At 29.5% G+C, this 27,860-nt stretch overlaps 2 protein-coding genes across 5 annotated transcripts; both read right to left on the bottom strand.

The window, feature by feature from the left end:
• Positions 1 to 6,728: 6,728 nt before the first annotated feature.
• On the bottom strand, positions 6,729 to 9,410 carry LOC135138230 (O-acyltransferase like protein-like). 4 transcript variants are annotated; one of them, XM_064068155.1, is made up of 13 exons: positions 9,272 to 9,410; positions 9,065 to 9,222; positions 8,792 to 9,012; positions 8,639 to 8,742; positions 8,382 to 8,578; positions 8,159 to 8,328; positions 7,944 to 8,112; positions 7,698 to 7,891; positions 7,491 to 7,638; positions 7,249 to 7,441; positions 7,058 to 7,200; positions 6,888 to 7,006; positions 6,729 to 6,840 (listed from the first exon to the last, which is right to left on the bottom strand). In XM_064068155.1, the coding sequence occupies exons 5-12, from the start codon at positions 8,427 to 8,429 to the stop codon at positions 6,902 to 6,904; spliced, it is 1,170 nt and encodes a 389-aa protein (XP_063924225.1). In that variant the 5' UTR covers positions 8,430 to 8,578; positions 8,639 to 8,742; positions 8,792 to 9,012; positions 9,065 to 9,222; positions 9,272 to 9,410; the 3' UTR covers positions 6,729 to 6,840; positions 6,888 to 6,901. The 4 variants fall into 4 exon arrangements, with proteins under 4 accessions (XP_063924225.1, XP_063924224.1, XP_063924227.1 ...); XM_064068154.1 differs by having other exon boundaries at positions 6,893 to 7,006; XM_064068157.1 differs by having other exon boundaries at positions 6,893 to 7,006; positions 8,639 to 8,755; positions 8,800 to 9,012.
• Positions 9,411 to 20,959: 11,549 nt separating this feature from the next.
• Positions 20,960 to 27,466, bottom strand: LOC135138280 (nose resistant to fluoxetine protein 6-like). The gene is made up of 11 exons (XM_064068220.1): positions 27,209 to 27,466; positions 26,984 to 27,141; positions 22,826 to 23,046; positions 22,670 to 22,773; positions 22,415 to 22,611; positions 22,021 to 22,359; positions 21,775 to 21,968; positions 21,577 to 21,724; positions 21,335 to 21,527; positions 21,144 to 21,286; positions 20,960 to 21,091 (listed from the first exon to the last, which is right to left on the bottom strand). The coding sequence occupies exons 1-11, from the start codon at positions 27,303 to 27,305 to the stop codon at positions 20,987 to 20,989; spliced, it is 1,899 nt and encodes a 632-aa protein (XP_063924290.1). The 5' UTR covers positions 27,306 to 27,466; the 3' UTR covers positions 20,960 to 20,986.
• Between the last annotated feature and the right edge of the window lie 394 nt (positions 27,467 to 27,860).

Genomic DNA, 27,860 nt, shown 5'->3' with positions numbered 1-27,860 from the left:
GAAATCTAAAGTTTAAAAAACAAAAAACTGAAAATCCAAAAAACAAAAAATAGAAAAATCCAGAAGAAGTCCCAGAATCGAAAAATTGAAAAATCCCAAACTGAAACATATACCCAAAAATAGAGAAATTAAAAACTGGACAACAGAGAAATCGAAAAGATAAGGTCGAAAAGTCGAAAAATCGAAGAACTGTAGAATTGAAAAATTGAAACTTTTCGAGAAATCGGAAAATCAAAAAATAGATTAATTGAGAAATCGAAAAACTGAAAATTGAAAAATTGAAAAATTGAAATACTGAAAAATTAAAAAATCGAGAAATCGAAAAATCTGAAATTTAATACATCGAACAATTAAAATATCGCAAAATTGAAAAATGGAGAAATCCACACATCAAAAAATCAAAAAATAAGATTTCGAAAATCTAAAATTTAAAAATAGAATAACTGAAAAATCGATACTTCAGAATTTAAAAAATCGAAAAACCGAAAAATTCAAAAATAGAAACAATGAAAAATAAAAAATCTGGCACATCGAGAAATCAAAAAAAGCAAAGTAACCAGGAAACGAGAAGAAAAATTAAAAACTGAAGAATTAATAAATCCAGTAATTAAACAATCAAACCATTGAAACGTCTGAATTCAGTAAATCGAGAAATCAAAAAATTGAAAACAAGATAAATTTTAAAAAAGAAAAATAGGAAAAATCGAATATTTAAAAGTTCGGAAAACTGAAAAATTGAAATATAGAAGAACTGAAAATTCGAGAAATCGAAAAACCTAGAATTTTAAAAATTGAAGAATTAAAAATTGAAAAGTTGAAAAATTGAGAAATCAAAGTATAAAACAGTCGAAAAATTGAAAAATCTAAAGTTTAACGAAAAATTCAAAAAATCAAAAAGTAAAAAATCGAGAAAACAAAAAATCCAGGAGTCCAAAAATCGAAAGGTTGAAAAATCGAAATATTGAAAGATCCCAAAACTGAAAAAAATATTCAAAAAATTGGGAAAGTGAGAAATTGAAAAACTAGAAAAGCAAAGTAGAAAAATCGTAAGCTTAAAAAATTGAACAATTGATAAAATGGGAAAACAAAACAATGTATTTCAGAAATCGGAAAACTGATAATTTTAGAAACGTCAAAATTTGAAAAATTGGAAAGTCTTAAAATTGAAGAGGACAAAAATTGGAAAATCATATCATTGAAATATCGGAAAATTGAGAAATCGAAAAATACAAAAATTGGGAAATCGAAAATTTGAAGAATGGAAAAATAGAAAAGCCCAAAATTGAAATATTGAACAATTTAGATATCTACAGTTGAAAAATTTAAGAAATCAAAAAGCCGAAAAATCTCAATAGCGTATTTATAAACCACAAGTTCAGGACTATGCTACTTTTTAACATTTAAATAACATTTATTAGACAAAATTGTAAAATCATATCATTAATTCCTGGGGGCATGAACGGATAAATTTTGACTAAAAATTTAACATGCTTCCAATAACGATAATTTGGAAAATGTTCTCCATTTTTGTCCAAGAATCTTGACGTCTAAGGTAAAAACTCAACACGGATTAATAAACCATAAATGGGGGATACAAAATTTAAATTGTAGGAGGGCTTGGTGTATTTAACACATCAAAGCTTTTCCTAGAAAAGCAAGAGGCAACTTGTGTCGGGGTCTGTAAATGCTTGAATTTTGCTGTCACCACTTTATTGATATTTTTCAAAGCTTCGTCCAGGACTGCTACAACAACTTCGTTTTCGTCTTCGTGTTCCAAAATTCAAGAAATTTTTGTCTCGCAAAAACACAAATGTCGCAAGTGTCACAAGTTTAGAAAAATGTAAACGATTCTCGATTGGGATTATTATGATTCGAATAGTGAACTAAAATCGAAAAAATGCAAAAAAGTCACTCAGAATCAAAAATAAGCAAATAGGTAAAAACAAGTAGGGCTGAAATAAAACGATTTTCTCAGATACACATTTATATACAACTTTCATACATTTGCCTGCAACCAAAACGAAAAGACATTTGCCTTAGAATCCGCTCTTCAAACTTGAGTATTGTAAAGAAAATTTTCCTACCTCATTGTCATCTTTTACAAGAACTTATTTGCTAACTTTTCCATAGGCATCACAATAAACGACGTCAAGATTAACGAACTTAAGTAAGACACAACAACGTTTTTAAATATCTCATTGACCTGAAAAGGTGATTAATACTTATGAGTCATTTAGTTAGATCGAGAAAAATAAATATACCGATAAATAAACTGGAACGTAGCAGGGTTCCGAACAGAGGTGAAATCGATGCCTTTTTAATCCGAACAAAAACTCTGCAATTCGAATTGAACTTGAAAACATGGTAGAAATTCGAAAAAGGGAAACATTTCACTTTTAAAAAAGTTGTCTAAAAATTGCGAAAAAATTCAGGGACGTGGATATCGACATGCTGATTCCAAAAATATAGGGTGTTGATGGCCCCGGAGCAACATTTTCGAAAGAATCGCTACGAAATGCGAATTTTTGAGAATTTCTGAAAATCTCGATATTTCAACGGTCGAATCCGGAAAAACGGTTGCAGTTATCAATGAAACGACGCCGGAACTGAGTTCTACAGCTCGAAATCTACAAGAAAATGTGTTTAGTTGAGTTTCGAAAACGTCAAAATTTGGCCGAAATGTGAAGAAGAAATTGGAAAAATTTTAATTTTAAAAAAGTTGTCTAAAAATTCTGAAAAAATTAAGGGACGTAGATCTCGACATGCTGATTCCAAAAATATAGGGTGTTGATGGCCCCGGAGCAAAATTTTCGAAAGAATCGCTACGAAATGCGAATTTTTGAGAATTTCTAAAAATCTCGACATTTCAACGGTCGATTCCGGAAAAACGGTTGCAGTTATCAAAGAAACGGGGCAGGAACTGAGTTCTAGAGCTCGAAATCTACTACAAAATGTATTTAGTTGAGTTTCGAAAATGTCAAAATTTGGCCGAAATATGAAGAAGGGGGGACCATTGGAGAAATTTCACTTTTAAAAAAGTAGTCTAAAAATTCTGAAAAAATTCAGGGACGTATATCTCGACATGCTGATTCCAAAAATATAGGGTGTTGATGGCAACATTTTCGAAAGAATCGCTACGAAATGCGAATTTTTGAGAATTTCTAAAAATCTCGATATTTCAACCGTCGATTCCTGAAAAACTGTTGAAGTTATCAATTAAACGACGCCGGAACTGAGTTCCAGAGCTCGAAATCTACTAGAAAATGTGATTAGTTGAGTTTCGCAAATGTCAAAATTTGGCCGAAATGTGAAGAAGGGGGGACCATTGGAAAAATTTTACTTTTAAAAAAGTTGTCTAAAAATTCTGAAAAAATTAAGGGCGTATATCATGACATGCTGATTCCAAAATTACAGGGTGTTGATGGCCCCGGAGCAACATTTTCGAAACAATCGCTACGAAATGCGAATTTTTGAGAATTTCTAAAAATCTCGATATTTCAACGGTCGATTCCTGAAAAACGGTTGCAGTTATCAAAGAAATGACCCCGGAACTGAATTCTAGAGCTCGAAATCTACAAGAAAATGTATTTAGTCAAGTTTCGAAAAGGTCAAAAATTTTTCGAAATTTGAAGAAGGGGGGACCATTGGAAAAATTTTAATTTTAAAAAAGTTGTCTCAAAATTCTGAAAAAATTAAGCGACGTAGATCTCGGCATGCTGATTCCAAAAATATAGGGTGTTGATGGCTCCGGAGCAACATTTTCGAAAGAATCGCAACGAAATGCGAATTTTTAAGAATCTCTAAAAATCTCGATATTTCAACGGTCGATTCCTGAAAAACGGTTGCAGTTATCAAAGAAACGAGGCCGGAACTGAGTTGTAGAGCTCGAAATCTACAAGAAAATGTATTTAATTGAGTTTCGAAAATGTCAAAATTTGGCCGAAATGTGAAGAAGGGGGGACCATTAAAAAAATTTTAATTTTAAAAAAGTTGTCTAAAAATTCTGCAAAAATTCAGGAACGTAGATCTCGACATGCTGATTCCAAAAATATAGTGTGTTGCTGGCCCCGGAGCAACATTTTCGAAAGAATCCCTACGAAATGCGAATTTTTGAGAATTTCTAAAAATCTCGATATTTCAACAGTCGATTCTTGAAAAACGGTTGCAGTTATCCAAGAAACGAAGCCGGAACTGAGTTCTTGAGCTCGTAATCTACAAGAAAATGTATTTAGTCAAGTTTCGAAAATGACAAAAATTTTCCGAAATTTGCAGAAGGGGGGACCATTAAAAAAATTTTAATTTTAAAAGAGTTGTCTAAAAATTCTGAAAAAATTCAGGGACGTAGACCTCGACATGCTGATTCCAAAAATATAGGGTGTTGACGGCCCCGGAGCAACATTTTCGAAAGAATCCCTACGAAATGCGAATTTTTGAGAATTTCTAAAAATCTCAATATTTCAACGGTCGATTCCGGAAAAACGGTTTCAGTTATCAAAGAAACGATACCGGAACTGAGTTCTACAGCTCGAAATCTACAACAAAATGTGTTTAGTTGAGTTTCGAAAATGTCAAAATTTGGCCAAAATGTGAAGAAGGGGGGACCATTGGAAAAATTTCACTTTTAAAAAAGTTGTCTAAAAATTCTGAAAAAATTCAGGGACGTATACAATGACATGCTGATTCCAAAAATATAGGGTGTTGATGGCCCCGGAACAACATTTTCGAAAGAATCGCTACGAAATGCGAATTTTTAAGAATCTCTATAAATCTCGATATTTCAACGGTCGATTCCTGAAAAACGGTTGCAGTTATCAAAGAAACGAGGCCGGAACTGAGTTATAGAGCTCTAAATCTACAAGAAAATGTATTTAGTTGAGTTTCGAAAATGTCAAAATTTGGCCGAAATGTGAAGAAGGGGGGACCAATGGAGAAATTTCACTTTTAAAAAAGTTGTCTAACCATTTTGAAAAAATTCAGGGACGTATATCTCGACATGCTGATTCCAAAAATATAGGGTGTTGATGGCCCCGGAGCAACATTTTCGAAAGAATCGCTACGAAATGCGAATTTTTGAGAATTTCTAAAAATCTCGATATTTCAACAGTCGAATCCGGAAAAACGGTTGCAGTTATCAATGAAACGACACCGGAACTGAGTTCTACAGCTCGAAATCTACAAGAAAATGTGTTTAGTTGAGTTTCGAAAATATCAAAATTTGGCCGAAATGTGAAGAAGGGGGGACCATTGGAAAAATTTCAGTTTTAAAAAAGTTGTCTAAAAATTCTCAAAAAATTCAGAGACGTATACCTCGACATGCTGATTCCAAAAATATAGGGTGTTGATGGTCGCGGAGCGACATTTTCGAAAAAATCGGTACGAAATGCGAATTTTTGAGAATTTCTAAAAATCTCGATATTTCAACAGTCGATTTCGGAAAAACGGTAGCAGTTATCAAAGAAACGACGCCGGAACTGAGTTCTAGAGCTCGAAATCTACAAGAAAATGTATTTAGTTGAGTTTCGAAAATGTCAAAATTTGGCCGAAATGTGAAGAAGGGGGGACCATTGGAAAAATTTCACTTTTAAAAAAGTTGTCTAAAAATTCTGAAAAAATTCAGGGACGTATATAATGACATGCTGATTCCAAAAATATAGGGTGTTGATGGCCCCGGAGCAACATTTTCGAAAGAATCGCTACGAAACGCGAATTTTTAAGAATCTCTATAAATCTCGATATTTCAACGGTCGATTCCTGAAAAACGGTTGCAGTTATCAAAGAAACGAGGCCGGAACTGAATTCTAGAGCCCGAACTCTACAAGAAGATGTACTTAATTGAGTTTCGAAAATGTCAAAATTTGGCCGAAATGTGAAGAAGTGGGGACCATTAAAAAAATTTTAATTTTAAAAAAGTTGTCTAAAAATTCTGAAAAAATTAAGGAACGTATATCTCGACATGCTGATTCCAAAAATATAGCGTGTTGATGGCCCCGGAGCAACATTTTCGAAAGAATCGCTACGAAATACGAATTTTTGAGAATTTCTAAAAATCTCGATATTTCAACGGTCGATTGTGGAAGAACAGTTACAAATACTAATGGAGCGTGGCCGGAAGTGTGTTTTAGAGCTCGAAATCTACAAAAAAATGTGTTTGGTTAAGTTTCGAAAATTTCAAAACCTGCCGAAATTGAAGACGAGGGGACGATTGAAAAAATTTCACTTTTTAAAAACTTGTCCGAAAACTGGAAAAAAAATTAGGGACGGGGATATCAACATGCTGATTCCAAAAATATAGCGTGTTCAAGGTCACTGAGCAATCTCCTCTGAAATTGTTCTGCTCATGTCAGTATTTCCATAATGAATTACAGTGCACTTCCTTTGGCATGAAATCCCCAACCACACATTTTATTTAACTAAATATATATAATTATTTTTCAAACACTTGTTACAATTTTCGCAGAGGCTTTACAGAACAATTCACCGTTTTCTATTTGAAAAACATCTTTGATTTTCGTCCATTCCTTTAACTTGTCCTTTAAAGACGATTTGACTTTGGGCATTTTTAAAAATGGCACAAAACCTTAGACGATAAACAATTTTAATACAGTTTTACACTTTTGAAATTCACTCTACGAAAACCCAAAACGAACTAATTGATACAGGACGAGAACTCGAAAAAAAGTTGTATCCAAAAGTAGGCTTAAATAAAAGGATTTTCTCAGGTACACATTTATATACAACTTTAATGCATTTGTCTACAACCAAAATGAAAAGGCACAAGAAAAAATTGTATCATTACTTCATCAACGCTGTCAAGCTGGTGCCTTCATGTTGTTTCAGTTACTGAAAAATACGTCTTATCATTGATAACAGTTACAATAATGTCTTACATTACTTGCATTATTTACAAAAACTTGTTCGTTAAATTCTCCATCGGCATCAATACAAACGCAGTCAAGATTACCGAACAAAAGTTGGACATAACAACATTTTTAAATATCTCGCTAGTCTAAAAACACAATTTATCAAAAAATTACAAAAACCAAACAAATAAGTTTACTATCAAATAAGGTGAGAAGTAAGAAGGATTTCGTTTTAAAGCGTTGTCAATGTTTAAAAACACAAAATGCACTAAATATGCACCAAACGATAACGTGCCCAGAGTATGCATTGGAGCCCATTCCAGAACGTTTCTAACAAATCCTGAAACGTAACAATGGTTTTAGTACACTTAAAAATAGTAAAACATACCACCAAGACCCTGCAACGTGCCAAAAATAAAAAGACTGATGCCAAAAACGCACACCACCTTTTCAATGCTACCATAGCTGGCAGCGAACCACCGGCTGCTCGAGTAATAATCACTAGTCTTGTAATATCCAGAAAAAAATATCGTTCCAAAAGTGGAAATAAGCACAATCGCGTACCACCAAATGTGGTCAGACTAAAAATTTTTGTGTGAAATGGGAAGATACCACTTTATTAGAGTTAACTTTTTTAGTAATAAATGTGTTATTCTGGCGGTGTGAATATATGTAGCCGAAAAGCAACCCCCAGGCAAGTCCAGCCAAATTGGAGACGGTGGTTGTCCAAGTCGCTTGCCATTCTTTTCTAAACAAAAATGTAAAACCATACAGTGACCTAAAAATAAAAATTAAATAAGTTTTTTTTTTGTAGTAAAAACGGCTTCCAAAGCTTACTCTGGTGTATATAAAGTACCAAATTCGAAATTATTCCATCCTAAATAAAAAAATGTCCATGTGACCTGTACTAGAAGTAATCCCCCTGAAACTAAAAACAGACGTTTGGAATTTTTTTGCGTCCACCACAAAATTAATAAACCAATCACAGTCAGCTGAAAATCTGCGGACAGAGACCACGTGTGCAGTAAACACTTAAATACAAACAAGATTTTTTCAAACAATCGTTAAAACGTTGCACCTTACCAATCCATGGTCAAAGAAAAAGTTATTGATGTAAAGTAGGTTTGTCCACCACATTTCACTACAAAGTCTGGCTTCAGACCCCATTACTTGTTCCCAAAAAAGTCCCCGAGATAAGTGCACAAACCATCTACTTTGCAAAGCGATGAGAATAACTTGTGCTGAGGTAAACCTGAAATTTCGGCATTTAATCGCAAACTTCTTACGAAATGTGTAACCTTATGTATCTTTTGACGATTTTGCGCAAAACATCTTCCAAAGTAACATAATGAGCACGTCTCAGGTGGCTGTAGAAGTTAATTGTCGTCAGGAAAAAGGAAATGACGAAGAAAGTTTGAAAAAGTATTAGGTGACTAATTAAAGCAACAGAAGTAAAGGAAGTTATTGACTGAAATTAAATTTTGTAGTACTCTACATTGATATTGTGCAACTTATTTTTACTTTTTCTACTGTTTGGGGGTTAGAAACAGCTACTAATGCAGAAGACATTATTGCATGAATCGCAATCACAAGAACTGAAGTAAAAAAACGAATTCCTTGTAAAGCTGGTAAATAATTATTTGTCCGGTTTTTAGTGTTTTGGTTAATTATAGAACGGATATTATCGGAAAGAGAAAAGGCACTGAGAAGGTTCTCCACTGAAACAAAATAAATAGAAGTAAATTATAGAGTAAATAACACAACAACACAGATTTCACCTGGAGATATTTTTGAGTCTTCATTTTTAACCTATTTCTTTCCATAAATCGCCAGCCATATTGAAGCGAGTACCACAAAACTCACGTAAGTACCTAAAACTATCCTAAAATTTCCAACTAAATTCCAGTGTTGAAATAAATTGATTTATATACAAAACTACATAGTCTCCATTGTTGGTAACATAATTGGGTTCCTTCGTTTCACAGTGTAACTGGTTAATTTTACCATCGAGTCCTAAATGTCCATATTTTGTTTTATATATTCGATTTAAACACTCAGGTATTGTCCCTTCGTACTTTCCACATTTCTTACTAGCACATATTCCATGTCTTAGTAAATCATGGCGATAGTTTTTTTTGTTTGAGCTTACTTTCTGCAATATTGTCATATTTTTTATAAACCAATGAAAAAGTTGTCAATATTACCTCTATAATCCTCCATATAGCGTTTGACTGTGACAGATTTTTAGGCACCAATTCAATCGTAACTCTGCAATAAGTTGGTTCAGGATCAGTACTGTAAAAAATGCATTTGTCGTAATCGTCAAAATTAAACAGGTCTGGCATCAACCTGTACTCTTCGTCTAAAAGAAGAAAAAAATACAAATTTTGTGGTGGAGGTGTAATAATTACCTGGAATATTTGTAGTGGGAGAAATATTTGTCGATATTAAAAACGCTATAGTTAAAAATGTTCGCCAACTCATTTTATTTACAATAAACAAGATGTGCAATTGCAAAAAGTGTCACTACGACCCGAGAATGCATTCAACACTAATTCGTGCCAGAAATAGAAGACGTATTTTGTCCACGTATTTTTATCAGCCAATGGTTTTAAGCAATTGCAATTTTATTACTACAATGCATTTAAGAGCTGCGCTATTATTGTTATCAGTTCATTCTACCGCTTGATCAGAAATAACTGAGTCTGTTGGCAATACTTTTTCGACAAAAATGTAAACTTTTCTTGGGTTTATGTTGGCATAACGGAAGTAATGTCAGTCGTGACAGGCGATAAATTTAGGTTATATTTTGGATACACTTTGTGTAATGCGTTTTGCAAATAAAAAATGTCGATAATCTGTCAATCTTGACAGCTGACAACCGAAAACTGCAGAAAATATTTTAGAAATTTTCGCTAAAAATCCAAGAATGCCAACAGACTCAGCTGATCTCGCGATATTTGTTAGTAAGTTAGTAATTTATATCGTAGAATGTTATTTAATTTATGTTTTTAATCAAGTTTCCAAAGAACTTACATTTTCAATATGAAATATTTAACTTCGTGTGCGCACTTTCAAAAATTATTTAAAGTCATTTTTGTGTTGATTTTGTTTTGTAAAGTCATTTTCGGTAACATTTTTATAAAAACTGTGTAGTTTTCCAGAATCGAGAACACGAAATCGGGCGATTTTTGGAACATTTTAAAAATTTTACTTTGAAACCGAAAATTTTGAAAATCCTAGTCCGGGTCTATCAAGAGCTCAAGTTTTTCAAAACAGAGCGTCGACAATTATCGTAGAATTTTTGGGTATTTCTAATGAACTTTTCAAAAAATTCAAATTTTCACTACGAAATGTTTGACGTTTTTCGCGGAATTTTGAAAATTACCAAAATACATTTTATGAAAATTCTACCTAGATTTCCGGAATCGCTAGGATGCAATATGGCGATTTATGGGAAATTTTAAAAATTTTATTTTGAAACCAAAAATTTTGAAAATGTTTATCTGGAAATTTTCGAGATTTATATTGTAGAATTTTTTGTGTATTTTTAACCAACCGTCCAAAAATCAGATTTTCAGTGTGAATTTTTTGAATTTTTTCCGAGGAATTTTGAGAATTATTAAAACATTTTTTGTTGGTTTCAACTTGTAGAAACCAAAATCAAAATTTTATGAAAATTCTACCCAGCTTTCCAGAATTCCCCAGTTGAGACATGGCCATTTTGGAACACTTTGAAAATTGGATTTTGAAACCAAAAATTTTTAAAATCTTAGTCTTGGCCCATCAACAAATTTTTGACTTTTTCCGAACATTTTCGAAAATGATTCTGTGTTGACTTTATTTTATAACAGACCTGGTTTTTTGAATTAGCCCGTCGAGATTTAAATCCCTGAATTTTTTGGATGCAAAATTCCAACAATTTTTCCAGAATCCCCAATTGAAATATGGCAATTTTTGGAGTATTTTAAAAATTTGATTATGAAACCGAAAATTTCGTAAATCTTACCTTGCGTCCACCAAAAGAGGCCATTTTGAACTTGAACTTTTTGACCTTTGTCCGAGCAATTTTGAATATTGTCCAAAGTTTGTTTGTTTATTTAGTTTTATAGAAGGCATTTTTGGCAACATTTTATGAAAATTTCAAGCACTTTAATTTTTTGTATGTTTTCAGACAACTTTGTAAAAAGCTCATATTTTGAATGTGAACTTTCTGACTTTTTTCTCAGTAATTTTGAAAATTACCCAAAGATTGTTCTTGATTTCGATTCACAGAAGTCATTTTTGGCAACTTTTTGTGAAAATTTCAATTAATTTTCCTAAATCCTTAAAATGAAATGGCCAAATTTTTGGAGTATTTTAAAAATTTGATTTTGAAACATAAAATTTCGTAAATCTTACTTTGAGTCCACCAAAAGAGGCCATTTTGAACATAAACTTTTTTACCTTTTTCCGAGCAATTTTGATATTACCCAAAGTTTTTTTGTTTATTTAGTTTTATAGAAGGCATTTATGGCAACATTTTATGAAAATTTCATGCACTTTAATTTTTTGTATGTTTTCAGACAACTTTGCAAAAAGCTCACATTTTGAATGTGAACTCTCTGACTTTTTTCTGAGTAATTTTGAAAATTACCCAAACATTGTTCTTGATTTCGATTCACAGAACTCATTTTTGGAAACTTTTTTTTAAATTTCAATTACTTTTCCTAAATCCTCAAAATGAAATGGCCAAATTTTTGGAGTATTTTAAAAATTTTATTTTGAAACATAAAATTTCGTAAATCTTACCTTGAGTCAACCAAAAGAGGCCATTTTGAACCTGAACTTTTTGACCTTTGTCCGAGCAATTTTGAATATTGTCCAAAGTTTGTTTGTTTATTTAGTTTTATAGAAGGCATTTTTGGCAACATTTTATGAAAATTTCAAGCACTTTAATTTTTTGTGTGTTTTCAGACAACTTTGCAAAAAGCTCATATTTTGAATGTGAACTTTCTGACTTTTATCTGAGTAATTTTGAAAATTACCCAAAGATTGTTCTTGATTTCGATTCACAGAAGTCATTTTTGGAGAATTTTTTTGAAAATTTCAATTACTTTTCCTAAATCCTCAAAATGAAATGGCCAAATTTTTGGAACACTTTTTTTAAAAATTTTATTTGGAAACATAAAATTTCGTAAATCTTACCTTGAGTCCACCAAAAGAGGCTATTTTGAACATGAACTTTTTGACCTTTTTACGAGCAATTTTGAATATTACCCAAAGTTTGTTTGTTTATTTAGTTTTATAGAAGTCATTTTTGGCAACATTTTAGGAAAATTTCAACCACTTTAATTTTTTGTACATTTTCAGACAACTTTGCAAAAAGCTCATATTTTGAATGTGAACTTTCTGATTTTTTCTGAGTAATTTTGAAAATTACCAAAAGATTGTTCTTGATTTCGATTCACAGAAGTCATTTTTAGCAACTTTTTGTGAAAATTTCAATTACTTTTCCTAAATCCCCAAAATGAAATGGCTAAATTTTTGGAGTATTTTAAAAATTTTATTTTGAAACAAAATTTCGTAAATCTTACCTTGAGTCCACCAAAAGAGGCTATTTTGAACATGAACTTTTTGACCTTTTTCCGAGCAATTTTGAATATTACCCAAAGTTTTTTTGTTTATTTAGTTTTATCGAAGTCATTTTGGCAACATTTTATGAAAATTTCAAGAACTTTAATTTTTTGTATGTTTTCAGACAACTTTGCAAAAAGCTCATATTTTGAATGTGAACTTTCTGACTTTTTTCTGAGTAATTTTGAAAATTACCCAAAGATTGTTCTTGATTTCAATTCACAGAAGTCATTTTTGGCAACTTTTTGTGAAAATTTCAATTACTTTTCCTAAATCCTCAAAATGAAATGGCCAAATTTTTGGAGTATTTTCAAAATTTTATTTTGAAACATAAAATTTCGTAAATCTTACCTTGAGTCCACCAAAAGAGGCCATTTTGAACATGAACTTTTTGACCTTTGTCCGAGCAATTTTGAATATTGTCCAAAGTTCGTTTGTTTATTTAGTTTTATAGAAGGCATTTTAGCAATATTTTATGAAAATTTCAAGCACTTTAATTTTTTGTATGCTTTCAGACAACTTTGCAAAAAGCTCATATTTTGAATGTGAACTTTCTGACTTTTTTCTGAGTAATTTTGAAAATTACCCAAAGATTGTTCTTGATTTCGATTCACAGAAGTCATTTTTGGCAACTTTTTGTGAAAATTTCAAGCACTTTTCCAAAATCCCCAAAATGAAATTGCCAAATTTTTGGAGTATTTTAAAAATTTTATTTTGAAACATAAAATTTCGTAAATCTTACCTTGAGTCCACCAAAAGAGGCTGTTTTTAACATGAACTTTTTGACCTTTGTCCGAGCAATTTTGAATATTGTCCAAAGTTTGTTTGTTTATTTAGTTTTATAGAAGGCATTTTTGGCAACATTTTATGAAAATTTCAAGCACTTTAATTTTTTGTATGTTTTCAGACAACTTTGCAAAAAGCTAATATTTTGAATGTGAACTTTCTGACTTTTTTCTGAGTAATTTTGAAAATTACCCAAAGATTGTTCTTGATTTCGATTCATAGAAGTAATTTTTGGCAACTTTTTGTGAAAAATTCAATTACTTTTTCTAAATCCTCAAATTGAAATGGCCAAATTTTTGGAGTATTTTAAAAATTTTATTTTGAAACATAAAATTTCGTAAATCTTACCTTGAGTCCACCAAAAGAGGCTATTTTTAACATGAACTTTTTGACCTTTGTCCGAGCAATTTTGAATATTGTCCAAAGTTTGTTTGTTTATTTAGTTTTATAGAAGGCATTTTTGGCAACATTTTATGAAAATTTCAAGCACTTTAATTTTTTGTATGTTTTCAGACAACTTTGTAAATAGCTCATATTTTGAATGTGAACTTTCTGACTTTTTTCTCAGTAATTTTGAAAATTACCCAAAGATTGTTCTTGATTTCGATTCACAGAAGTTATTTTTGGCAACTTTTTGTGAAAATTTCAATTAATTTTCCTAAATCCTTAAAATGAAATGGCCAAATTTTTGGAGTATTTTAAAAATTTGATTTTGAAACATAAAATTTCGTGAATCTTACCTTGAGTCCACCAAAAGAGGCCATTTTGAACATGAACTTTTTGACCTTTGTCCGAGCAATTTTGAATATTGTCCAAAGTTTGTTTGTTTATTTAGTTTTATAGAAGGCATTTTTGGCAACATTTTATGAAAATTTCAAGCACTTTAATTTTTGTATATTTTCAGACAACTTTCCAAAAAGCTCATATTTTGATGTGAACTTTCTGACTTTTTTCTGAGTAATTTTGAAAATTGCCCAAAGATTGTTCTTGATTTCGATTCACAGAAGTCATTTTTGGCAACTTTTTGTGAAAATTTCAATTACTTTTCCTAAATTCTCAAAATGTAATGGCCAAATTTTTGGAGTATTTTAAAAATTTTATTTGGAAACATAAAATTTCGTAAATCTTACCTTGAGTCCACCAAAAGAGGCCATTTTGAATATGAACTTTTTGACCTTTTTCCGAGCAATTTTGAATATTACCCAAAGTTTGTTTGTTTATTTCGTTTTATAGAAGACATTTTTGGCAGCATTTTATGGAAATTTCAACCACTTTAATTTTTTGTATATTTTCAGACAACTTTGCAAAAAGCTCATATTTTGAATGTGAACTTTCTGACTTTTTTCTGAGTAATCTTGAAAATTACCCAAAGATTGTTCTTGATTTCGATTCACAAAAGTCATTTTTGGCAACTTTTTGTGAAAATTTCAATTACTTTTCCTAAATCCTCAAAATGAAATGGCCAAATTTTTGGAGTATTTTAAAAATTTTATTTGGAAACATAAAATTTCGTAAATCTTACCTTGAGTCCACCAAAAGAGGCCATTTTGAACATGAACTTTTTGACCTTTTTCCGAGCAATTTTGAATATTACCCAAACTTTGTTTGTTTATTTAGTTTTATAAAAGTCATTTTTGGCAACATTTTAGGAAAATTTCAACCACTTTAATTTTTTGTATATTTTCAGACAACTTTGCAAAAAGCTCATATTTTGAATGTGAACTTTCTGACTTTTTTCTGAGTAATTTTGAAAATTACCCAAAGATTGTTCTTAATTTCGATTCACAGAAGTCATTTTTGGCAACTTTTTGTGAAAATTTCAATTACTTTTCCTAAATCCTCAAAATGAAATGGCCAAATTTTTGGAGAATTTTAAAAATTTTATTTTGAAACATAAAATTTCGTAAATCTTACCTTGAGTCCACCAAAACAGGCCATTTTGAATATGAACTTTTTGGCCTTTTTCCGGTCAATTTTGAATATTACCCAAAGTTTTTTTGTTTATTTAGTTTTATAGAACGCATTTTTGGCAACATTTTATGGAAATTTCAGCCACTTTAATTTTTTTTATATTTTCAGACAACTTTCCAAAAAGCTCATATTTTGATGTGAACTTTCTGACTTTTTTCTGAGTAATTTTGAAAATTGCCCAAAGATTGTTCTTGATTTCGATTCACAGAAGTCATTTTTGGCAACTTTTTGTGAAAATTTCAATTACTTTTCCTAAATCCTCAAAATGAAATGGCCAAATTTTTGGAGTATTTTAAAAATTTTATTTTGAAACATAAAATTTGGTAAATCTTACCTTAAGTCCACCAAAAGAGGTCATTTTGAACATGAACTTTTTGACCTTTGTCCGAGCAATTTTGAATATTACCCAAAGTTGCAAAAAGCTCATATTTTGAATGTGAGCTTTCTGACATTTTTCTGAGTAATTTTGAAAATTACCCAAAGATTGTTCTTGATTTCGATTCACAGAAGTCATTTTTGGCAACTTTTTGTGAAAATTTCAATTACTTTTCCAAAATCCCCAAAATGAAATGACCAAATTTTTGGAGCATTTTAAAACTTTTATTTTGAAACATAAAATTTCGTAAATCTTACCTTGAGTCCACCAAAACAGGCCATTTTGAATATGAACTTTTTGGCCTTTTTCCGAGCAATTTTGAATATTGCCCAAAGTTTTTTTGTTTATTTAGTTTTATAGAACGCATTTTTGGCAACATTTTATGGAAATTTCAGCCACTTTAATTTTTTTTATATTTTCAGACAACTTTCCAAAAAGCTCATATTTTGATGTGAACTTTCTGACTTTTTTCTGAGTAATTTTGAAAATTGCCCAAAGATTGTTCTTGATTTCGATTCACAGAAGTCATTTTTGGCAACTTTTTGTGAAAATTTCAATTACTTTTCCTAAATCCTCAAAATGAAATGGCCAAATTTTTGGAGTATTTTAAAAATTTTATTTTGAAACATAAAATTTCGTAAATCTTACCTTGAGTCCACCAAAAGAGGCCATTTTGAATATGAACTTTTTGACCTTTTTCCGAGCAATTTTGAATATTACCCAAAGTTTGTTTGTTTATTTAGTTTTATAGAAGACATTTTTGGCAACATTTTATGGAAATTTCAACCACTTTAATTTTTTGTATATTTTCAGACAACTTTGCAAAAAGCTCTTATTTTGAATGTGAACTTTCTGACTTTTTTCTGAGTAATCTTGAAAATTACCCAAAGATTGTTCTTGATTTCGATTCACAAAAGTCATTTTTGGCAACTTTTTGTGAAAATTTCAATTACTTTTCCTAAATCCTCAAAATGAAATGGCCAAATTTTTGGAGTATTTTAAAAATTTTATTTGGAAACATAAAATTTCGTAAATCTTACCTTGAGTCCACCAAAAGAGGCCATTTTGAACATGAACTTTTTGACCTTTTTCCGAGCAATTTTGAATATTAGCCAAAGTTTGTTTGTTTATTTAGTTTTATAAAAGTCATTTTTGGCAACATTTTAGGAAAATTTCAACCACTTTAATTTTTTGTATATTTTCAGACAACTTTGCAAAAAGCTCATATTTTGAATGTGAACTTTCTGACTTTTTTCTGAGTAATTTTGAAAATTACCCAAAGATTGTTCTTAATTTCGATTCACAGAAGTCATTTTTGGCAACTTTTTGTGAAAATTTCAATTACTTTTCCTAAATCCTCAAAATGAAATGGCCAAATTTTTGGAGAATTTTAAAAATTTTATTTTGAAACATAAAATTTCGTAAATCTTACCTTGAGTCCACCAAAAGAGGCCATTTTGAACATGAACCTTTTGACCTTTCTCCGAGCAATTTTGAATATTGTCCAAAGTTTGTTTGTTTATTTAGTTTTATAGAAGGCATTTTTGGCAACATTTTATGGAAATTTCAACCACTTTAATTTTTTGTATATTTTCAGACAACTTTGCAAAAAGCTCATATTTTGAATGTGAACTTTCTGAATTTTTTCTGAGTAATTTTGGAAATTACCCAAAGATTGTTCTTGATTTCGATTCACAGAAGTCATTTTTGGCAACTTTTTGTGAAAATTTCAATTACTTTTCCTAAATCCTCAAAATGAAATGGCCAAATTTTTGGAGTATTTTAAAAATTTTATTTTGAAACATAAAATTTCGTAAATCTTACCTTGAGTCCACCAAAAAAGGCCATTTTGAACATGAACTTTTTGACCTTTTTCCGAGCAATTTTGAATATTAGCCAAAGTTTGTTTGTTTATTTAGTTTTATAAAAGTCATTTTTGGCAACATTTTAGGAAAATTTCAACCACTTTAATTTTTTGTATATTTTCAGACAACTTTGCAAAAAGCTCATATTTTGAATGTGAACTTTCTGACTTTTTTCTGAGTAATTTTGAAAATTACCCAAAGATTGTTCTTAATTTCGATTCACAGAAGTCATTTTTGGCAACTTTTTGTGAAAATTTCAATTACTTTTCCTAAATCCTCAAAATGAAATGGCCAAATTTTTGGAGAATTTTAAAAATTTTATTTTGAAACATAAAATTTCGTAAATCTTACCTTGAGTCCACCAAAAGAGGCCATTTTGAACATGAACCTTTTGACCTTTCTCCGAGCAATTTTGAATATTGTCCAAAGTTTGTTTGTTTATTTAGTTTTATAGAAGGCATTTTTGACAACATTTTATGGAAATTTCAACCACTTTAATTTTTTGTATATTTTCAGACAACTTTGCAAAAAGCTCATATTTTGAATGTGAACTTTCTGAATTTTTTCTGAGTAATTTTGGAAATTACCCAAAGATTGTTCTTGATTTCGATTCACAGAAGTCATTTTTGCAACTTTTTGTGAAAATTTCAATTACTTTTCCTAAATCCTCAAAATGAAATGGCCAAATTTTTGGAGTATTTTAAAAATTTTATTTTGAAACATAAAATTTCGTAAATCTTACCTTGAGTCCACCAAAAAAGGCCATTTTGAACATGAACTTTTTGATCTTTGTCCGAGCAATTTTGAATATTGTCCAAAGTTTGTTTGTTTATTTAGTTTTATAGAAGGCATTTTTGGCAACATTTTATGAAAATTTCAAGAACTTTAATTTTTTGTATGTTTTCAGACAACTTTGCAAAAAGCTCATATTTTGAATGTGAACTTTCTGATTTTTTTCAGAGTAATTTTGAAAATTAGCCAAAGATTGTTCTTGATTTCGATTCACAGAAGTCATTTTTGGCAACTTTTTGTGAAAATTTCAATTACTTTTCCTAAATCCTCAAAATGAAATGGCCAAATTTTTGGAGTATTTTAAAAATTTTATTTTGAAACATAAAATTTCGTAAATCTTACCTTGAGTCCACCAAAAGAGGCTATTTTTAACATGAACTTTTTGACCTTTGTCCGAGCAATTTTGAATATTGTCCAAAGTTTGTTTGTTTATTTAGTTTTATAGAAGGCATTTTTGGCAACATTTTATGAAAATTTCAAGCACTTTAATTTTTTGTATGTTTTCAGACAACTTTGCAAAAAGCTAATATTTTGAATGTGAACTTTCTGACTTTTTTCTGAGTAATTTTTAAAATTACCCAAAGATTGTTCTTGATTTCGATTCACCGAAGTAATTTTTGGCAACTTTTTGTGAAAATTTCAATTACTTTTCCAAAATCCCCAAAATGAAATGGCCAAATTTTTGGAGTATTTTAAAAATTTTATTTTGAAACATAAAATTTCGTAAATCTTACCTTGAGCCCACCAGAAGAGGCCATTTTGAACATGAACTTTTTGACCTTTTTCCGAGCAATTTTGAATATTACCCAAAGTTTGTTTGTTTATTTAGTTTTATAGAAGGCATTTTTGGCAACATTTTATGAAAATTTCAAGCACTTTAATTTTTGTATGTTTTCAGACAACTTTGCAAAAAGCTCATATTTTGAATGTGAACTTTCTGACTTTTTTCTGAGTAATTTTGAAAATTACCCAAAGATTGTTCTTGATTTCGATTCACAGAAGTCATTTTTGGCAACTTTTTGTGAAAATTTCAATTAATTTTCCAAAATCCCCAAAATGAAATGACCAAATTTTTGGAGCATTTTAAAACTTTTATTTTGAAACATAAAATTTCGTAAATCTTACCTTGAGTCCACCAAAACAGGCCATTTTGAATATGAACTTTTTGGCCTTTTTCCGAGCAATTTTGAATATTACCCAAAGTTTTTTTGTTTATTTAGTTTTATAGAACGCATTTTTGGCAACATTTTATGGAAATTTCAGCCACTTTAATTTTTTTTATATTTTCAGACAACTTTCCAAAAAGCTCATATTTTGATGTGAACTTTCTGACTTTTTTCTGAGTAATTTTGAAAATTGCCCAAAGATTGTTCTTGATTTCGATTCACAGAAGTCATTTTTGGCAACTTTTTGTGAAAATTTCAATTACTTTTCCTAAATTCTCAAAATGAAATGGCCAAATTTTTGGAGTATTTCAAAAATTTTATTTTGAAACATAAAATTTCGTAAATCTTACCTTGAGTCCACCAAAAGAGGCCATTTTGAATATGAACTTTTTGACCTTTTTCCGAGCAATTTTGAATATTACCCAAAGTTTGTTTGTTTATTTAGTTTTATAGAAGACATTTTTGGCAGCATTTTATGGAAATTTCAACCACTTTAATTTTTTGTATATTTTCAGACAACTTTGCAAAAAGCTCATATTTTGAATGTGAACTTTCTGACTTTTTTCTGAGTAATTTTGAAAATTACCCAAAGATTGTTCTTGATTTCGATTCACAGAAGTCATTTTTGGCAACTTTTTGTGAAAATTTAAATTACTTTTCCTAAATCCTCAAAATGAAATGGCCAAATTTTTGGAGTATTTTAAAAATTTTATTTTGAAACATAAAATTTCGTAAATCTTACCTTGAGTCCTCCAAAAGAGGCCATTTTGAACATGAACTTTTTGACCTTTGTCCGAGCAATTTTGAATATTGTCCAAAGTTTGTTTGTTTATTTAGTTTTATAGAAGGCATTTTTGGCAACATTTTATGGAAATTTCAACCACTTTAATTTTTTGTATATTTTCAGACAACCTTGCAAAAAGCTCATATTTTGAATGTGAACTTTCTGACTTTTTTCTGAGTAATTTTGAAAATTACCCAAAGATTTTTCTTGATTTCGATTCGCAGAAGTCATTTTTGGCACCTTTTTGTGAAAATTTCAATTACTTTTCCAAAATCCCCAAAATGAAATGGCCAAATTTTTGGAGCACTTATTTTAAAAATTTTATTTTGAAACATAAAATTTCGTAAATCTTACCTTGAGTCCACCAAAAGAGGCTATTTTGAATATGAACTTTTTGACCTTTTTCCGAGCAATTTTGAATAATACCCAAAGTTTTTTTGTTTATTTAGTTTTATAGAAGTCATTTTTGGCAACATTTTATGGAAATTTCAACCACTTTAATTCACTGGCATAGCTGTGTTTCGCAGCTTCACGGGTTGGGGAGAATTGTGGCTCTCAGCGCAATTCACTTTCCGCGGAAGGAATTGCGTCGCGTCACAAAAAAAGTGGTCGTAATTGCAATTCTAAAGGGAACAGTGGATTGTTTCAAGTCTAGATTGTACAATTTTAGGGGTGTATTATATTATTAATGATTAGTAACAATTACAAAACTTTGTGTAGAAGTTGACGATGTGATAAATCCATCGATGCAAGTCCTACAATATTTATTTTTACAAAAACCTGTTCGTTAAACTTTCTATTGGCATCAAAACAAACGCTGTCAAGATCACTGAACAAAAGTTGGACATGACAACATTTTTAAATATCTCGCTAGTCTAAAAACACAATTGTTCAAAAAATAACAAAAAACAAAATAAATAAATTTACTATCAAATAAGGCGAGAAGTAAGTGGGATTTCGTTTTAAAGCGATGTCCATGTTAAAAAACGTAAAATGAACTAAATATGTACCAAACGATAACGTGCCCAGAGTATGCATTGGAGCCCATTCCAGAAAGTTTCTAACAAATCCTGAAACGTAACAATGGTTTTAGTACACTTAAAAATAGCAAAACATACCACCAAGACCCTGCAACGTGCCAAAAATAAAAAGACTGATGCCAAACACGCATACCACTTTTTCAATGCTACCATAGCTAGCAGCGAACCACCTGCTGTTCGAGTAATAATCACTGGTCTTGTAAAATCCAGAAAAAAATATCGTTCCAAAAGTGGAAATAAGTACAATCGCGTACCACCAAATGTGGTCAGACTAAAAATTTTTGTGTGAAACGGCAAGATACCACTTTATTAGAGTTAACTTTTTTAGTAATAAATGTGTTATTCTGGCGGTGTGAATATATGTAGCCGAAAAGCAACCCCCAGGCAAGTCCAGCTAAATTGGAGACGGTGGTTATCCAAGTCGCTTGCCACTCTTTCCTAAACAAAAAAGTAAAACCATACAGTGACCTGAAAATAAAAATCAAATAAGTTGAAAAAACAGCTTCCAAAGCACTGACTCTGGCGTAAATAAAGTACTAAATTCGAAGTTATTCCATCCTAAATAAAAGAACGTCCATACGACCTGCACTAAAAGTAATCCTATTGAAATCAAAAACAGACGTTTCGAATTCTTTTGCGTCAGCCACAAAACTAATAAACCAATTACAGTCAGCTGAAATTCTACCGACAATGACCACGAGTGGAGTAAACACTTAAATACAAACAACGTTTTTTCAAACAATCGATAAAACGTTCCACCTTACCAATCCATGGTCAAAGAAAAAGTTATTGATGTAAAGAAGGTTTGTCCACCACATTTCACTACACAGTCTGCCTTCAAGCCCCATTATTTGGTCCCAAAACGGGCCCCGAGATAAGTGCACAAACCATCTACTTTGCAAAGCGATAAGAATAATTTGTGCTGAGGTAAACTTAATGTATCGTTTGACAATTTTGCGTACAACGTATTCCAGAGTAACATCGTTTACACGTCTCAGGTGATTGTAAAAATTAACTGTGGTTAGAAAAGAGGAAATGAAGAAGAAAGCTTGAAAAAGCATGGAGTGGTTGACTAAAGCAACTACACTAAAACTAGTTACTTGCTAAAATTATAATGTGTTTAGAGCTTTACATTTATATATGTTGTTGTATTTTTACTTTTTCTACTGTTTGGGGGTTAGAAACTGGAAATCGTGCATAAGACAGTAGTGCATGGAACCCAATCACAAGAAGCGAACAAAAAAATCGAATCCCTTGAAAAATTGATAGATAATTCTTTGTCTGGTTTCCAGTGTTTTTGTTAAATATAAAACGGAAATTATCAGACAGTGAAAACACAGAGAGAAAGTTCTCCACTGAAACAAAATTTAATATAACTAGTATAGAATAAAGTCAAAATAAAGCAAATCTCACCCGGAGATATTTTTGTGTCTTCATTTTTAACAGTTTTCTTTCCATAAATCGCCAACCATATTGAAGCGATTACTACAAAGACCACATAAGTTCCTAAAACCACCCTAAAACTTCGAAATATATTCAAGTGTTGAAATGACCAGAGTTATATTATACAAAAGAATAAGGTCTCCGGTGTTTATAACATAATCGGGTTCCTTCGTTTCGCAGTCTAATTGGTTAATTTTACCATCGAGTCCTAAATGTCCATATTTTGTACTGTAGATGCGATTTAGGCACTCAGATGTTGTCGTGTTGTACTTTACGCATTTCTTACTGGCACATATACCGTGCCTTAGTAAATCGTGGCAATAGTTTCTTTTGTCCGAGCTCACTTGCTGTAAAAAGATATTGTCATGAAACCACGAATAGACCCAAATTCATCTAGCTTTGAACAAAAAAAACTTTTTGGAAATTCTGAAATAAAAAAGAAATATATGAATTTAGGATTTTTTCAAAATTTAAAGGTGTCAATTTCAATAAAAAAATTTTGAAACAGAACTTTATAATTTAATTAAAATTTTTAAAGTTTCGACTTCCAAATTATTCAATTTTGCGTTTCTTCAATTTTTCAAATTTTCACGATTTCTTGAATTTCCAATATTTTGATTTTACAATACATGTTTTGTTTTTTGATTTTGCACTTTTTCGATTTTTAAGTTTTCCAATTTTTAATCTTCAGATTTGGGAATTTTTGATTTTTCAATTTTACTCTTACGTAATTTTTCCATTTTTTTGATTCGAAAAGATGAAAAATCGAAAAATTAAAAATCGAAAAGTAGAAGAACTGAAGAGATGAAAAATTGAAACATTGAAAAACTTAAAACCGAGAAACTTAAACATCGAAAAAAATTAATGAATCGAAAAATTGGAAACAAGAAAAAACGAACCGAATCCAAAAATCTGAACTCAAAAATTATGCAACCGAAAAATTATAGAATAATTGTCAAAACTGTAAACTCGAAAAATTGAAAAATTAAAAATCGAAAAATTGAATAAAAAAAAAGTTTTAAAATTTAAAAATTGATAAATGGAAACACTAAAATCGTGTAGTTTGAAAAGTGAAAGATTTTAAAAATTATAATTACTATTGCATTTAAAATGAAAACTAGAAAAATTGCAAATCAAAAATTGAAGAAATGAAAAACTGAAAAATGGAGAAACTGGAAAATGTAAAATTGAAAAAAATGGAATATTAAAAAATCTAGAAGTTTAAAAATCGAAGACTTGAAAACCGAAAAATTGCAAACTGCAATTCGAAAAATTTCAAAATTGAAAAATTGAAAATTATCACAATAAAAATTCGGATCACTGGAAATCCGAAAATTTGAAAAAATTAAGAAAACAAAAAACTGGAACGAAAAATGGCAAATCGAAAACACGTGAAACTACAAACAGGAAATTTGCGAAATCTTAACATTGAAATATCTCAAAGCAGGAAAATCGAAAAACCCACAATTTTAAATTGAAAGCCCGCAGAGTTGCATTTCGTAAAATTGAAGAAACAGAAAAAATTAAAAATTAAAAAATTGCTAAAGGAAAAATGAAAGAAGCAAAAAAATTGAAGAAACCGTAATTGAAAAAAATTAAAAATTATGTAAACAGAACAGTGAAAAATCGAAAAATTGTGAAAATGAAGCAAATAGAAAACTAAACCGAAAAATTGCATACAGAAAATTTAAAGAAATGAAAAATTAGAAAATCGAAAAATTGAAAAATTAAAAATTAAAACCTCTTGGAATTTTGAAACAAGAAAAGTAAAAAATTGGAAATTCGCAAATCGAAAAATATGAAGAAACAAAAAATTGAAAACATTCAAATTGAAAAAATAAAATCTATAAAATCGAGAGATTGAAAAATCGAATAACTGAAAAAATTAAAGAAAACAAAAAACCGAAACAATAAACTGCAAATGGAAAGACTGAAAAGTTAGGAATGGAAAATTGGAGCAACTGCAATCTAAAAATTGCAAAATTTAAAAACTGAAAAATTCAAAAGTTGGAAAATTGAAAAACTGAAAAATTTAAACTTGGAAACTTGAAAAATTGCAAATCGAAAAATTGAAGAAGCAAAAAATTGTGAAAATGAAGAAAATAATAAGCTTAAACGAAAAAATACAAATAGAAAATTTTAAGAAATGAAAAACTGAAAAAACGACAAATTGAAAAATTAAAAGTTAGGGAAACTCGAATCGAAAAATTGCGAAATCGAAAAACTGAAAAATTCAAAAGTTGGAGAATTGAAAAATTGAAGAAGCAAAAAAATTGTAGAAATCGAAATGGGAAAAAACAAAAATTATATAATCAAAACATTGAAAAAATTGTGAAAATAAAGAAAACAAAAAATAAAACGAAAAACATAGAAAATTTCAAATAATGAGAAATTAATCAGTCGAAAAATTGAAAATTGAAAAATCGAATCCTCTAGGAATTTTAAATGGAAAGGCTGCAAAATCTAAAAATTCAAGAAATAAGAAAAATGAAATATTGGAAATTCGTAAATTGAAAAATTGAAGAAACAAAAAATTGCAAAGATTGAAATTAAAAAAACAAAATTTATAAAATCGAGAGATTGAAAAATTGAATAACTGAAAAATTAAAGAAAACAAAAAACCGAAACAATGAGCTGCAAATGGAAAAACTGAAAAATTAAAAAATGAAAAATTGGGGAAACGTGAAACGAAAATTGTAAAATTTAAAAACTGAAAAGTTCAAAATTTGGAAAATTGAAGAACTAAAAATTTTTAACTGCAAATCGAAAAATTGAAGAAACAAAAAAAATGAAATCTAAATGAAAAAAAAAGCAAAAATTATATAATTAAAACATCGAAAAATAAAAAAATTGTGAAAATGAAGAAAACAAAAACCAAAACCAAAAACTACAAATAGAAAATTTGAAAAATCAAAAATTAAACGGTCGAAAAATTGAAAAATTAGAAATTCAGTCCTCTTGTAATTTCAAATCGAAAAACTGCAATATCTAAAAATTGAAGAAACAAAAAAAATTAAAAATTGGAAATTCGCAAATCGAAAAATTGAAAACGTTCAAATTGAAAAAAACAAAATTTATAAAATCGAGAGATTGAAAAATGGAATAACTTATAAAATTAAAGAAAACAAAAAACTAAAACAATAAGCTTCAAATGGAAATTAGGAATGGAAAAATGGAGAAACTGTAATCGAAAAATTGCAAAATTTTAAAATTCAAAAATTCAAAAGTTGAAAAATTGACAAAACTGAAAAATTTAAACTTGAAAAATTGCAAATCGAAAACTTGAAGAAGCAAAAAATTGAAGAAATCTAAATTGAAAAAGCAAACAATTGTGAAAATGAAGAAATAATAAGCTAGAACGAAAAATTACAAATAGAAAATATGAGAAAATGAAAAATTGAAGAAACGACAAATTGAAAAATTAAAAATTCGAGACACTAGAATTGAAAAATTGCAAAATCTACAAACTGAAATATTCAAAAGTTGGAAAATTGAAAAATCTAAAAATTTAAACTTGAAAACTTGAAAAATTGCAAATCGAAAAATTGAAGAATCCAAAAATTGAAGAAATCGAAATGGAAAAACAAAAAATTATATAATCAGAACATTGAAAAATCGAAAAATTGGTAAAATGAAGAGAACAAATAACTAAAACGAAAAACTACAAATAGAAAATTTGAAAAATGAAAAATTAAATAGTCGAAAAATTGAAAAATGAAAAATTGAATCCTCTTGGAATTTTAAATCGAAAAACTGCAAAATCTAAAAATTGGAGAAACAAGGAAAATGAAACATTGGAAATTTACAAATCGAAAAATTGAGGAAACAAAGAGTTCAAGAAATCGAAATTAAAAAGCAAAAAATTGTGAAAATTAAGAAAATAATAAGCTAAAACAAAAAAACTAAGAACAGAAAATCTGAAGAAATGAAAAATTGAAGAAACGACAAACTGAAAAATTAAAAATTAAGAATCGAAAATCGGAGAAACTCGAATCGAAAAATTGCAAAATCTAAAAACTAACAAATTCAAAAGTTGGAAAATTCAAAGATTGAAAAATTTAAACTTGAAAACTTAAAAATTGCAAAATGAAAAACTGAAAAAAAACTGAAGAATTAAAAAATTCAAGTCAAACATTTTTTGAGAACGACCCTATTTAATCTGCCAAGGGAAATTTGTATCGATGTTAATATATATGTTATGTCCGAATTGTATTTGTATCAAAATTGCATTTAAATATATTTTATTTAGAGCTAATTAAAAAAAAGCGGAACGTTCAATATTACCTCTATAACACTCCATACAGCGTTTGACTGTGAACGATTTTTGGGCAGCAATTTAATCGTAACCCTGCAATAAGTTGGTTCAGGATCAGTACTGTAAAAAATGCATTTGTCGTAATCGTCAAAATTAAACAGGTCTGGTATCAATCTGTACTCTTCGTCTGTAAGGAAAATAAAAAATAAACTAATTTTATAGCAGACAAATAAAAAGCGTGCCTAAATAATTACCTGTAATATTTATAGCAGAAGAAATACTTGTTAATATCAAAAATGTTATAACTGCAAATTTTCTCCAATTCATTTTACTTATAATAAGTAAAGTCATAAAGACCCGGCAATGCAAACTACACTAATTCTTGTTAAAAACAGGTCACCTATTCATCTATTTTATCCATTTTATTTATTTTTTTTATCGCCAATGGTGTTTCAATAATACAGTTGCAAATTTATTTTTACAGTGCAGTTAAGCGCTGCGCTGTCATTGTAATTAACTCATTATATTTGTCAATTATTGGCAAAACTTAAAAGAAATTTATATTTTTGTGATAAGGCAATTTGTCATAAGTGTAACTGTAAAAATTGCAAAAATAAAATAATGGAGATGAACGGAAAAACCACCAGTGGCAGATCAGAAAAAAAATCTAGAGTAATTATGTAAAAAAAAAATCAGAAGAAAATCCGTCTACAACAAATTGATGGCTAAAAGAATAAAAAGACATAATTAATCTTAAAAATGGACTTGACAAATCCCGATTTTTTTCTTTTATGGTTTTGTTTTGCTTCCTTTAAGTCCTAAAATAGTTCGCATATTTAATTTTAAACTTGAATACATAATAAAATGACTATTCTAAATAATAAAAAAAAATTATCTAATAAGTTG

Source organism: Zophobas morio, unplaced genomic scaffold, assembly GCF_036711695.1.
Source record: "Zophobas morio isolate AGI-343-1 ecotype UQ-CSIRO unplaced genomic scaffold, CSIRO_AGI_Zmor_V1 ptg000030l, whole genome shotgun sequence".
NCBI lineage: Eukaryota > Metazoa > Arthropoda > Insecta > Coleoptera > Tenebrionidae > Zophobas > Zophobas morio.
The sequence above is the reverse complement of the archived record's forward strand: the minus strand, read 5'-3'. Positions and strand labels throughout refer to the sequence as shown.

What these genes read in the sequence shown, in the direction of transcription:
- LOC135138230 (XM_064068155.1), bottom strand. Translation starts at nt 8,429, where the DNA reads ATGTCTTCTGCATTAGTAGCTGTTTCTAACCCCCAAACAGTAGAAAAA. An exon ending in ACCCCCAAACAGTAGAAAAA is followed by an intron (nt 8,329 to 8,381) that starts GTAAAAATAAGT and finishes ATTTAATTTCAG; the next exon opens with TCAATAACTTCCTTTACTTC. An exon ending in TTTTCTTTGACCATGGATTG is followed by an intron (nt 7,892 to 7,943) that starts GTAAGGTGCAAC and finishes TTTGTATTTAAG; the next exon opens with TGTTTACTGCACACGTGGTC.
- LOC135138280 (XM_064068220.1), bottom strand. Translation starts at nt 27,305, where the DNA reads ATGACTTTACTTATTATAAGTAAAATGAATTGGAGAAAATTTGCAGTT. An exon ending in ACCCCCAAACAGTAGAAAAA is followed by an intron (nt 22,360 to 22,414) that starts GTAAAAATACAA and finishes TTATAATTTTAG; the next exon opens with CAAGTAACTAGTTTTAGTGT. An exon ending in AGTACTTTATTTACGCCAGA is followed by an intron (nt 21,725 to 21,774) that starts GTCAGTGCTTTG and finishes TTTTATTTTCAG; the next exon opens with GTCACTGTATGGTTTTACTT.